General features: G+C 40.3%; 1 protein-coding gene across 1 annotated transcript; it reads left to right on the forward strand.

Moving 5' to 3' along the window:
* The first annotated feature begins 387 nt into the window (after window positions 1-387).
* On the forward strand, window positions 388-12,804 carry LOC307254074 (ceramide synthase 2-like). The gene is made up of 11 exons (XM_080032315.1): window positions 388-432; window positions 1,535-1,711; window positions 3,665-3,782; window positions 5,134-5,252; window positions 5,511-5,568; window positions 5,817-5,867; window positions 9,311-9,403; window positions 10,147-10,275; window positions 11,685-11,791; window positions 12,106-12,262; window positions 12,424-12,804. Exons 2-11 carry the CDS (start codon window positions 1,536-1,538, stop codon window positions 12,616-12,618), a joined length of 1,203 nt encoding a protein of 400 aa, XP_079888441.1. The 5' UTR covers window positions 388-432; window position 1,535; the 3' UTR covers window positions 12,619-12,804.
* The last annotated feature ends 965 nt before the right edge of the window (window positions 12,805-13,769 follow it).

Genomic DNA, 13,769 nt, shown 5'->3' on the forward strand with positions numbered 1-13,769 from the left:
CCCACTGATTATATAAAGAAAAACTCCCCTAATTGCTTGTTCAGAAAAAACCCTGAAGCAACCATGTAATGTCCGGTACTCCTCTTTGTTAAGTGCTTGGCAACTTATTGTGTGCATTGCAGCAAGGAGATGCTTCTAGGAATGATTAAAAAATTATAGAATTATTTCCAGAATATTTGTGAGACTTTTTGTGTGATCATAGCGTGTTGACAGAAGAATGACAGCCAAATACGTTTAGGCTGCCAAGACATGACGCCCATATGCTTATCTCGTGCGGAGTGTCGGACAGAGGATGATGATGGTGGTGGTGAAGATGGCAGGCAGCGCGTGTCTCTCTCCGCCCTCAGCAGGAGCAGGTTGCGTCAAACACGCTCCTCCTCTCCCATTTGCCAATGTACGCTTCACGCTTCCCCATCACAGGAGCGCAGACAGGTAACCGCAATGTCGCATTCATAATTATGTTATTGATAAGATGCTGTTTTTTTGTTTTATCGATGTCGTTCTTTTCGTTTAAAATAGACACACGTGTTCAGAAAGGTATGATTTGTGTCTGTCCGAGGCTGCTCGGTGGAATGTGATAGATGAACATCCTTTCTGTCGCTTCACGGGATTGTTATTAACAATAGTTTGCGTGTTTTAAGGATATACCATGAGTTCTGTGTCACCGTAGAGAAGGAGTTTGTGTGTGTGCGAGTGTGTGTGTGTGTGTGTGTGTGTGTGTGTGTGTGTGTGTGTGTGTGTGTGTGTGTGTGTGTGTGTGTGTGTGTGTGTGTGTGTGTGTGTGTGTGTTACCGTTGCGATTCAGGTGGCGCCTCGCTGTTGTTCACTGTTTTGGTTGGTCCTGAATGTCATGCTGCAAAGCTATCAACATGCCAATCAGTGCGTTACACTGTTGGGAGCAGCTCTTCAACTCAGATCGAACACTTTCAGTAATGTAATTTCATATGTGGTTTACGGTTATGTGTTTGTGTCTGTCTGTAGCTTAATGTCCTTGGTAGTGATGGAAGGGAAACTGTGTGTGAGCTTGTCTGTGTATCTTTGATCAAGGCTGCATTGTTCAGATTCTGTTGGGACACATGCAGGCTTGGACCAATGCCCACAAAGTGTTTTTTTTGTGTATTTGTAATTGTTATTGATTATGTTGAAATGTGATTATTTGCTGAGTTTCTTGTGTATGACTATACACAGAATATCAATGGGTTTTGGAATGTTGTTTGATACAACGAGGAATTAGAATTTGTCTGCATTTTCCCCTATTCTCCCATATTTAAAGAAACAACAATTTATTAGAGAGATTTTGAGATCAATCTGCAGGCTAATCATAATCAATGATTACAATATTCATTAGATGCACCCTGGATTAGCTCATTTAGATAGATGCGAAGTGGGAGCATGCAAGTCACTTTCCATGCCTAAACTTGAGGGTTTCGGCCTGCTGTTTGGCATGAATTATGAATATTGTTTTAACAGGTCGGGTCCACCATCAAACACTCACATGAAAGACTTTTCTCCGCCTCTCCTCTGTTCCCCTCAGGATGGAGGCCCTGCTAAACGAGTGGCTGTGGCGGGAGGAGTACTGGATTCCTCCTGGTATTCGCTGGCAGGACACCGAGATGAAGGAGAACGAGGGCCACTTTCCGCGACCCAGAGATCTCTTCTACACCTTGCCACTGGCCCTCGCCTTCATAGCCCTCAGATATGTCTTTGATAGGTGAGTTTAGACCTGCCTCCATCCCCGTTGGAAGATGAAATCACAGATGCAAGATCTATCTTCTTATTGTTATCCTTACCTATGATGTCTGCTTGGACCTATAGCTGTGATCATAAATTATGTGTAATTGACCAAATCTTTTGCCCCATTGAAAAGGAAAAAGTCAGCATTATGGTTTCTACTTTTAGTCTGTTGTTGGGTGAAGGCAAATGGTTTAAACGCCACACATGTGTCTGATTTTTCTAACCTTGCACTGTCCATGCTGACTGGCTTATTGATCTACCTGTGTGGCTCAGGATAATGGTGCGTATACCCTTCATTAGTGGCCACTGTAGATGGAGCGTATAGATCCGGCAGGCCTCATGAGTAGACAGTTTTTCTCTGCTGACTGTGTGGAAGTGCTTTCTCCTTACAGAGGGACTGGATTCACCTTTTTAACTGTGATGTACAGTATATGTCAGAGGGAAGAAAGGTAATAGCTGGGATCAGCTGATTATGGTGGTTTCTTTACAGCTAATGTAGGCTTGAAGCAAAGTTCAGCGAGTGGGCTAAACTTTGTATTGTTGAATGGCTACTGATGATGAGCCGTTTCACAGTACCAATTACTGGAAAAACTAACAACCTCTGCAACCTCTCTTATGTACGGCCGACCATCCACTGGGTCCTCGCCAGAAAACAGGCAGATGAGAAAACTTTTATTTAAATTCCCAGCAGAGCTTATTATGAGAAGGTTTGGACAGGAATCAGCACCTCTAAATCTGAGGCCATGGTCCTTAGCAGGAAACAGATGGATTGTGGTCCCCAGGTAGGTAATGAGTTCTTACCCCAAGTGAAGGAGTTCAAGTATCTCAGGGTCTTATTTGCGACTGAGGGAACAATGGAACGTGAGATTGTCCAGATTTCACTCGCTTTACCGCACTGTTGTGATGAAAAGAGAGCTGAGTCGGAACGCAAAGCTTTCTTTCTACCGGTCGATCTACGTTCCCACCCTCACCTATGGTCTTGAAGGCTTGTTTATGACCGAAAGAATGAGATTGTGGGTACAAGCGGCCGAAATGAGTTTCCTCAGGAGGGTGGCTGGTGTCTTCCGTAGAGATAGGGTGAGAAGCTCAGTCATTCGTGAAGAACTTGGTGCAGAGCCACTACTCCTTTGCGTCTAAAGGAGAAAGCTGAGGTGGTTCGGGTAAGGAGTTTTACCAGCTGGGAGGAGGCCTTGTGGAAGGCCCATGACCAGGTAGAGCAGGGTGTCAAACTCTGGCCCGCGGGCCAAATCTGGCATGTTTCACTATTTAATCTGGCCCGCGAACCAATTCGGCAATTCCATTCAATTCAGCCCTCGAATTTAAAAAAAAATTCTCATGCGGAGCCTGTGCCATATCCGCACGTTTCACCAGAAACCTGGATGTTGTCTTATACCCTTTACAAAAATAAAGACATTTCCACAATAAATTGACGCAGAAAAGGCACAGAAAACAGAAACAGAAAAATCCACCAGAATGCAGGAAATTAAGTGTTTGACGCACAAACATTTCTGGGGGAGCACCCCCATACACCCCACCTATAATTTGTCCCCCAATATATTTAAACAAAACCTAGTTCATGCCCCTGTATGTACGCAGGTTATTTACCTAGATATGTTGTTTGATTTTTGGATTATAAAGAAGGCATGTCAGTAAGCGACATGTCTGGCCCTTAGTGTGATAATCATATTGTAATTCGGCCCTTTGTGAAAATGAGTTTGACACCCCTGAGGTAGAGAGATTATATCCTCAAACTGGCCTGGGAACACCTCGGGATCCCCCAGTCAGAGCTGGTTAATGTAGCCCAGGAAAGAGAAGTTTGGGGTCCCCTGCTCGAGCTGATGCCCACTTGACCCGCCTCCGGATAAGCAGTTGAAGATGTGATGTGATGTGTTGAATTTTTCTTTTTCTTTCCTATTCTCTGTCAACTCAGGCTCATCGCCATCCCATTAAGCAAATGTTTATTTGTGAAGGACCGGATTAGGATTCGAGCTGCCTCTATTCCAAAACTGGAGACCTTCTACAAAAACAACAGTCAGCAACCATCACAAGTTGGTATTACTGTTCTGCTTTCCCCTTTTTTACAGACAATCTTGTTCCTTACCAATAACACAATATTCCTACTGCAGTTCTCCTTGCCCTAACCTTGTTGGGGCTGTATGCATTTTAAATTCAGACTGACAACTCCTTTGTGGGTTTTTCAGCCCACATACAATACACATTATAAGTGTTGTTAGTGTGTATTGAGTGTGTTGCATCTTGGCTGGAGAGCAGAATTTTTATTTGGAGTTTGATTTGGAGAAGTAGGAACAAGTAACTGTTAAATAAATGGATTTTCCCAAAAAGATTCACATTGAGAGAGATTAAAATGATTTACACTGTACATTGATTACTCATGAAACAGGAAAGTTCAATGTATAGTGTTGGGTGTTCCACAGAGTCAGAAAAGGGATTCATGACTATGCTGTCTTCCTTTCATTGCATCATGATATCATTCAGTGAAACTGCCATTAGGAAAAACAAGTTAACAACAATGTAATTAGTGTTTAATTGCAATTGTGCTTTAGAGCAGATGAAGTATTATTATTTTCCCCTCATCATTTCACAGGTTAAGAAAAGTTATACAAAAGTGTAGGTTCACATTCAAATTCTCCTCCCTCCTCTTGGGTTTCATTTTGCATTGCGACACCACTGTTCCTGTCGGGACGAGAAGTGCCTTTACATTTCAAATGAAAATGTGCTGCTCCATGAGTCTGTGTGTGTGTATTCATGTGTGCATACTTCCATTTTTGGCCTGTTTTGCCTGACTTATTTGCAAATAATCTATTTCCATGTGACCTAGACTAGCTGCAGAAGAAGAATCCCCTGATTCATACCTAGCTGTTGTTCTTCTATGTAAATACCAGGCTCAGACACAGGTAGGAATAGATAAAGTTGTGTGATATTTATTAGCCAGATGCATCTGCACAGCACAGTTTAGGGGAAAATGTTTAACAGCCATTGTTGTTGGCTTCACACAACATAGCCAGCCAGTGTAACCAAATGCTCTCAATAAGTCATGGCATTTTCTCACCAGTTACAGAACTTGTGTGAAGTATCAGTATGTAGAAAGGGAGAGCAAGTTACACCAGACAAACAGTCACCTTGATTTAGCACATGTAGGAGTCCTCCATTTAGGTCCAATAAACAGCTATCTGATCTGTGCTTTCCTTGAGAGTTGTAGGGCAACCGCTAGGGAACTCTGGATGGTAATGGATCTTGTGGGAAATTGTGCATCCAAGGAAGGGAGAGAGCAGCCAGCGCAGGCAGCAGAAAAAATGGCTTTGCTTTTGCCTCAAGTGCAAAATGAAGTCCTTCAGGCAGGATGTCTAAATGTGTGCTTTTATGTTTGTGTGCATTCAGAATGAGGAGATTAGCTTGGGAAAGCAGTGTGGACTCTCCAAGAGAAAGATCCAGACCTGGTTCAGACACAGGAGGAACCAGGACCGGCCCAGCAACACCAAAAAGTTCTGCGAGGCCTTGTGGGTTTGAATTTTCTTTAATACAATGTTGTGTGTTGGTCCGTTAAAGCTAGCCAGCAAGCATGAGCTTTGTTTGAAGGAAACTTCCTTCCCCTTTAGTTTACTGATGTAACCTTACACCATGCAGATATTCAAATTCTCGCTGCCGCTTAGTTTAATGTGCAAAGTGCTTGGTGCTTAGTTTGTTTCTGACAAAAAACAAATTTAATTTACACCGCACCCTCTAACAAACGATGGTGCTTTTTTTTGTCTGTGCAGCTGGCGTTTTGTCTTCTACCTTGTGGCGTTCACTGCAGGGCTCGGCTCTTTGATTAATGTAAGTCTTTGAGTCACTTTTGTTCCTGTATTTAAAAGACAAGCAGACCTTCATCGATCATTCCAGTCATTTATACAATGTGTTGGAATGGCATTGGAACTATGGATGTTGGATCTATTATTGGGTGTAATCGGTAATACATACACTTTACATAATCCAATCTGTAGTTGCTTATAAACCTTGAGTTAATATTCAGGCTAAAGTTGTTATCATGTGCAGACTCTGATGAAGATGTTTTGATCTTCCAGACTCCATGGTTCTGGGATCAGAGAGAGTGTTGGAGGGGTTATCCAAAACAGGTGAGCTTGAAATTGCATGATGACGCATTGAAGATTTGATGTTGGATAGAAGCTTGTTTTTCCTTTTCAGAAATGCCATTAATAATGTAAAGCTATTGTAAAACATTGATGTTCTTGTTTTGTATTGTAGATAGAACATAATAGGGTACCACACTTGTGCTGAAATAATCAGTAGAATCGTTATTCAACTTTTAATTAACTATCAAATTGTACATCTTGGGTGTTGTACTGTCGGTCGGACAAAACAAGACACATTTGGGCTACTTGAACTTTTGTATTATTATTTTAATTTTACTGCTTCCTGACAATTTATCAACTTGATTGATAAATAACAGAATCATTAGTGGGGAGAACTATTGTTTCTCTAGATGCATACCTAAAACGTACTTTAACCTTGTGTCTGGCAAAACCGGGAAAGTAAAAGTCAAAACGTAGGTCAAATGAACAATAGCTGGTAAAAACAACAAACTCTGTTTAGAAGGATATGGGTTTCTAAAATAGTTTGGTCTGTACACTCCACACATTAACTTTCATCTCCGCTCCGTCACTTACTTTAAAGGTAGCCTGAATGCTTTTCCTCAATTTTGTTTTGTTTTTTGTTTTTTTAAGCCAATATCTCTGCTGTGTTGACGCTAGTTATGCCTGCCGCTCGGCATTCCTCCTGGGAAGAGAGCGCTTCCTCTTGGGGTCATGGCCTCTGTTACTAGAATTATTTCACCAAGTGTTTGAATAATTGAAACTGAGTCAGGCCTTCTTGGAAGCAGGTGAATTTACTTGCAAACAGCATACAAGGGTCAAACAACAATGTACCTGGCTTGATACATGGTTGAATACATCGAATGAACAGTGTACATGGGATTATATGCAAGAGAAGGTGGTGTGTGCGCAAACACATACTAAGTTTGGTGTGTCCAGCCCTTGTTTTTGCTGGCGAAAGCAGAAACATTTTAATTAGGCATACATTCCCAGAAATTCATCTCAGCTGGTGTTATCCTTCATACAATGTCTGATAACAGAATATGGGGAGTGAAGCTACTGTGCACATGAATGCGTCATACCTCTGTATGTGCCAAAATCTTATTAGGCTTCAAGGCTAAACAACAAACTTGTAGCAAAACACTTTGGAGTTCTCAGGTTCTGGGACAAAGTTCAATAGGCAGAAAGCATGTATTGTGCATTAAAATATTATACAATAAAGCAAATTAAATTCTGTTAACATTCCACCCTTTTTATAATATTTAATGCAACTTTTTGCAACACTTCAAAGCAAAAGGGCAAAGGATATGAGTAAATATATTTCAGTCAAGCAGAATAATATCAAGTACATCAACATCACAGTTGTGAAAATGCAAGTTTGTGTACTGGTGCAATATCGTTCGTCTATGTACAGTTTCAAAGAGGACAGTCTTTTGCAGAAGCCAGGGAACAGGAACCAGGATCGTCTTGATGGTCAACAAGTCCTTTTTGTGGCATTTTGACGCAAAGTGTCCTTCATATCACAGTCACTGGGGGAATGGTTATGTAGGATATTACCATAACCGATTCAGATTGTTCCTCAGTGTCCAATTGTCCTTATTGAAGCATGGTCAGCTTGGTCTTCTCCTTGCATCTGAAACAGAATGAATTTGAGCAGTAACATGTTCTCAAAAGAAATGCTCATCATTCTGCCAGGGTTGTTTCTAAAATATCATCCTATCCATTTTGCTTGCTCTAGATGTCACAATTAACGCACAACAACATTTTAGAATAGGTTTGATTTCATTCTTCCACATTTTTTTGTCTGTGTTTGGGCAGCATTCAAGCACACACAGGCAGTCAGTGAGACAGGCCCTCCCTTTTCTGCATGGGACTGAATCACACACACACCACATTCCTTCTAGATATGAGAAGCTCTCTACTTCTCCAAATCTGACATGGTGTTATAGTTTGTTCTTCAAATAACAAAAGTTAACATGTAGGTTAAGTATAGGTGTCTTTACAGTTAACCAGTTTTTGAATCAATTTATATCAACAATACACATTATGATCACTCGTCTCTATGTAAGCCAGTAGTTACCTTACTCGTCTCTATGTAAGAACAAATATAAAACAAAATCAGCTGTTTATATTCACCTGATTTCAAGAAAGCCTCGACTCGCTCAGGCTCTGGATTCCGTCACCCCTCTCCGTCCAAGTCGAGTCTGCAGACAGCCTCTTTTGTAGCTCTGTTTACTGGAGGTCTTTTGTCGAGAGATCTTGGACTCCCCCGTTCACGGTGCAGGCTCTTCTTGTCCAGAGAAGAGGATGTTGGATCCGGCTCACTCGAAGGACCATTTGTTACTAGAATTATTTCACCAAGTGTTTGAATAATTGAAACTGAGTCAGGCCTTCTTGGAAGCAGGTGAATTTACTTGCAAACAGCATACAAGGGTCAAACAACAATGTACCTGGCTTGATACATGGTTGAATACATCGAATGAACAGTGTACATGGGATTATATGCAAGAGAAGGTGGTGTGTGCGCAAACACATACTAAGTTTGGTGTGTCCAGCCCTTGTTTTTGCTGGCGAAAGCAGAAACATTTTAATTAGGCATACATTCCCAGAAATTCATCTCAGCTGGTGTTATCCTTCATACAATGTCTGATAACAGAATATGGGGAGTGAAGCTACTGTGCACATGAATGCGTCATACCTCTGTATGTGCCAAAATCTTATTAGGCTTCAAGGCTAAACAACAAACTTGTAGCAAAACACTTTGGAGTTCTCAGGTTCTGGGACAAAGTTCAATAGGCAGAAAGCATGTATTGTGCATTAAAATATTATACAATAAAGCAAATTAAATTCTGTTAACAGCCTCCAACCCAAAACACTAGAAAAAAAAATGCAAAGCTCCCCGTATCTGTAGTTTGACTGATTACAGCTCCTGCAGGCAATACTTCCGCTGACCTTTTTTTTTCTGTGATCTCTGCCAGGGAGAACGGATTTGTTTTAAGGGGTATATGCTTCTGTCAACTTCCTACCATTGTTGTGCCACACACTTTGAATGTTGTGTGTTTTGAAAGAGGTGTTTTGGTAGGAGATAGTTAGCTCCCACTTTCACTGAATATAAGTCCCTCTTTTTGAAAGCAGGTTGATCATTTTGTTACAGTGTGGTTATGCAAAAGAGTTCTTATATGACCATTAAGAAAAACACTGAGATGGCTAGGCTTCGCACACACAAAACAAACAGACAGGGTTAAGCTGCAAATGCTCTGTTGTGTGGAATCCTATTTAGTTTAAGTATTAAAAACATTTTTGGGCATCCAATTAGCTCCAAATCCCCAAATCTACAGCATTTTTCACAGCGCACACATGCAGAAGGGGCAAAAGTCACTCTGAAATATCAGTTAATTTGACTGTTTTAGCATAAACTGTTGCAGGAAATTCTGACTTTTTGTTTCCCTCTTCCTCTCCTTCTGTAGCCCGTGTCTGAGGCTCATTACTGGTATTACATCTTGGAAATGGGCTTCTATTTATCGTTACTGCTCTGTGTCTCCGTGGATGTCAAGCGAAAAGTGAGTGCAAGCTTAATTTTTCAAGCATGGGCCTACACAGACACTTAAAACCTCAGTGCAACACCCTGTTAGATTGCAGGTGGTTTCCTCTTATTTTGTGCCTGCGATTTCAACTTCCAGTCAGTGGTCAAAACCAAAAAGCTAATTTTTTTTCAAAGTGTGATACAGATGTTGTTTTTCTCTCGCCAGATTAATCTTAACACGGATTATGCACTGGATCATCTGCTTGTACATCATAACTTTGTGTACTATGCGTCCGCAGGATTAAAAACTCTAGTAAGAGATTAACACGTACTGTACCATTCACTGACATAGGAATAGAAGAAGAAACTGATTTGACCTTGGCATATTTTAACAATATCAAAAACAATTGAAATTACTCAAATGACTCTAAATGACTAAATAAGACTATATTCCTGAGCTGTTTTATATACAGTTTTTACGATGGAACAAACCACATTTTTAAGGCGATGAGATGATGCTGCTGCAGCAGCGTTATAAGGGAATTTCCTTAATTTGTAAGAACAAAAAAACAAATGTGGTTTTATGTGATTCACCAGAGGCCCCCAAGCATCTGATCAAAGTTACTTGAGCTTCAAACTCAGCAATAAAACAGTCCAGACAACGTGTAAATGGAGAGACACACAGATGGAGAGCCGCTGACTTCTTGGTTACACTACTGTGCATAGTACTCATTCTGTGTGGTCTCTGTGTATGTGTGCGTGACTGTGTGTGTGTTCCAGGATTTCAAGGAGCAGGTCATTCATCACATCGCCACCCTTTTCCTCATTGGTTTCTCCTACTGCGCCAACTTTGTGAGGGTTGGCACGCTGGTGATGCTGTTGCATGACTCTTCTGACTTCATTCTGGAGGTAAAAACACTGCACCGGAATTTCACAATAAAACAGACGGTTTCACAATTCCGATCGCGTCCTTTAAGTTGTAGAAAACTGCATCATACAACATGCATCATTGAAATGTTTTGAAAGTCGAGTTGAGTTGTCTGTTCTCATGTGTAATGCTTTGAATCACTCCACTAAGGACACAGGGAACTTGACTTGAATGCAGCCCTTGTGCATTTATTGAGGAAGTTTTCCTAATCCTACCCGTACACTGTAACACTTCCGCTAGGAACTTAGCTGTTCATAGTGGAGCATTATCGTCTGTGGTTAAAATATAAAACCTCTCAGTGGCTGTAAAATGATTACCTTACAAAAGACAATAGATCCATTGTCCTTGGTTTTCTGAGGCTAATTTTCTCCAGTGTACTATTTCACTGATAACATCTGAAAATCGAGCCTGTCATCTCAGAGCTCGGGAGATATGTAGAGCAACTCACGTGACCTCAGGTGTGACTGGGTGTCGTCTGGCGCATAAAGGGACAGCAATGTAGGTGTCATATTCAGCCTGGAACTGTTGTGGTGGGTTAGAGATAAGGGACCCTGTTATATTTAATATTAAGAGATTATTAAGGGTGCACTATGTACTGTAACTTCGGGTGTGTCGGAGAAGTGAATATTGGTAGCCTATATTCTCATTACTGAATAAACAAACTTCCCGCACAGGAAAACTAAATCCCTGGAACACTGTTTGAAGTTTTTTTTACAAACTTATTTTAGTCTTAGGTGTGGTTGCTGGTGCCTCAAAATAATTTGTTTTGATTTATGATGACAGAATGATTCAATTCTAATTCAAAACTGATTCGAATTACATGTGGAGAAAACGGGTTTGTAAACAAATTGCAGCCTCTTCATATCTAAACAAATCACTCTCCCCCAAAACTGCATACTGCACCTTTAATCACATTTCGGCCTTTTAAAGTCTATTCTCAATTAATTCATCTCTGTCGTGCCACTCATTTTACAAAAGATATACTGTTTAAATTACGAAGATCTAATTTTGGAGTAAATGCCTTTGATTTATTTTATTTTCAACACTGCTTCTCGGATTTAAAGCTAACAATGCTGTTTACAATCTTCCCCGTAAGGAATATTTTGAATATTAAAGTCTGAAGCTTTCTTGTGATACATTTTTTACCTTTGGATATATTATGGAATTTAATATTATTTACAATATTATGTTACATTACAGTGAATTAAAATTGATTAAATAGGGTCGGATAGGTAAGGGTGATTGGACTTAGAAAGATAAACCAGTTGTCAGTTTGAAGCAATGAGCCAATTTTTGGCCACTTCACAGTATCAGGGAAAAGCAAGTGTTTGGTCACACTTGTTTTTATTTTCATTTACTGACAACTAACTGAGACTTTTTTTTCTGAAAGGTTGGCAAGATGCTTCATTATGGTGGCTGGACGAAGATCTGTGACTCGCTGTTTGTCGTCTTCTCTCTGGTCTTCCTGGTGACGAGGCTGGTGGTGTTTCCTACAAGGTAAAACATTGTCGTGGAATATGACACTAGATTTGTGTGTATTTCTGCAGTGGCAATTTCAGTTTGCAAGTCTGTGTCCTAGTCTTTGACCTTTTTGGAGTTCCTGTAGTTTGAAATGTTTTGTTGGAACGGTATGCTCCGTCGCAATGGAGCGCCCAACTGTGTCTGTGTTGTCTCGTATTTCCTTTGTGTGTCTCTTTTCTGCCCTTTTCTGTGTCCCACCAACCTGACTTCACTGGTCTCTTGGTTTAAAAGTTGGGCTCGATCGAACAATACTTCTACTGACTGTTTATTTATGTTTTTTCGTTTTGCAGACTGATCCACACAACCTTGGTCCTGTCTATGGAGTTCTTCGAGCCCTTTTTTGGTTATTATTTCTTCAATGTACTGCTGTTAGTGCTGCAAGCTCTGCACATCTTCTGGGCTTATCTCATCCTGCGCATGGTTTACAAGTTTATGTTCTATGGCAAGGTGAGAGTAGTGCAAATATATAATATATTGTATTTACATTATTTCCTGTTTTATTTATTTACATGTTTATTAATGCCATACAATACTTATATGATGTTACATGTTGACTTGCACCTGGAAACCTTGTTAAATAAAATGAAGTCCTTTGTTTTTTTTCATAGGTGGAGGGGGATGAACGCAGTGATGAGGAGAGTGAGGTGGATGAGGAAGAGGAGGAGGAAGAAGGGGACGATTGCAGCTGGGGGCAAAGAAAGGTTGCAATCAACTCCAAAGTGGCATCGCTGGCTAACAACTGTGTCCTGAACAACCTGACCAACCAGAGGAATACGAACAGAAGACTGCCCAAAGCCAGATAGATATACCAAGTGTCACATCCCGGCTCAAGGGAAGGACAAAGGAGGAAACCACACAAGAGAATTAGTTTAACCAAATTATAATTTATTTAACCAAGTTTAAAGTAATCTAATAAAGGGTGAGTGAATGAAGAGACTTCGACTCTTCTCGGCCAGAGTTTTCCCGATTTCGTTTCTCACTCACAAATAAAAAGCTTAATCTGAGAAATGATAGATATGGTTTATGTAGATCGGACACGGTCCATTGATGATTTCAGATCAGAGTAAGTCTGCATCCTGCTTATCTTGACAAATAAAAAAGAGGGCAAAAAACACAGACGATTGTAAATCTGTACAAATAAACACCATGTTACTATCACCCACACCACCAAAGACTGTACAAATAGATTTGGTAAAAAAAAAAAAACAGGAGACCAAAAAATCATATGTGTTGTTTTTGCTGATTTTTTATTTTTATTTAGTTTTTCTCTTCTTGTAGTAACCTGTTGAAAACACTAACCCAGGTTGTGCATTAATGCATTTACAGTGTCCTGGTCAAGAGCAAAAAACTAAATGTTTTTCATGCCAAATGAAACTGCTCTAATCTAAAATATTGTATTATCCTGAGCAAACTAAAGCTAAATTGAATAGCAATTCGCTCCCACAAAGTAACACATTATTAAAGAGAAGGCACTTATAAAGTGATGCCTTTACAAAGCAAATATACTGCTGTTACAAATATGGGCTTCTTCAACCCTATTTTCGCGCGTTTTTCTTTTTCCTGTTCTACTTTGAAATTATCATTGTGACGGGCAGCCTGAATTCAAAATGTGAATTTTTATTTTTAAAGTTTGATCTATAGACTTTGGTTTTGTGCCTTGGCTGCTGTTCCTACATGAATCTGAGATAAGCCCTAGATATTACTGTAAGCTCTGTGTGTAAAAGTTGGGCTGCCTTCACTGGACAAACACATGGGCCATGCCTTACTGTGTCTGGTTGTGACGTTTTTGCGTGGTGGGTGAGGCTGCCATGTAAACCACATTTGGGCCTTATTGAAATGGGAGATATTTGAGATTATGGAGTTGTCCATAAATGTCGCACATGAAAACAGAGTCTCACTGAAATGTAATAATTATTATTAAAGTTGATTATGTTTTTTGATATGGCTAAACTGT

This window comes from Ammodytes marinus (genome assembly GCF_949987685.1).
Source record: "Ammodytes marinus genome assembly, chromosome: 8".
In the NCBI taxonomy this organism is placed as follows: domain Eukaryota; kingdom Metazoa; phylum Chordata; class Actinopteri; order Uranoscopiformes; family Ammodytidae; genus Ammodytes; species Ammodytes marinus.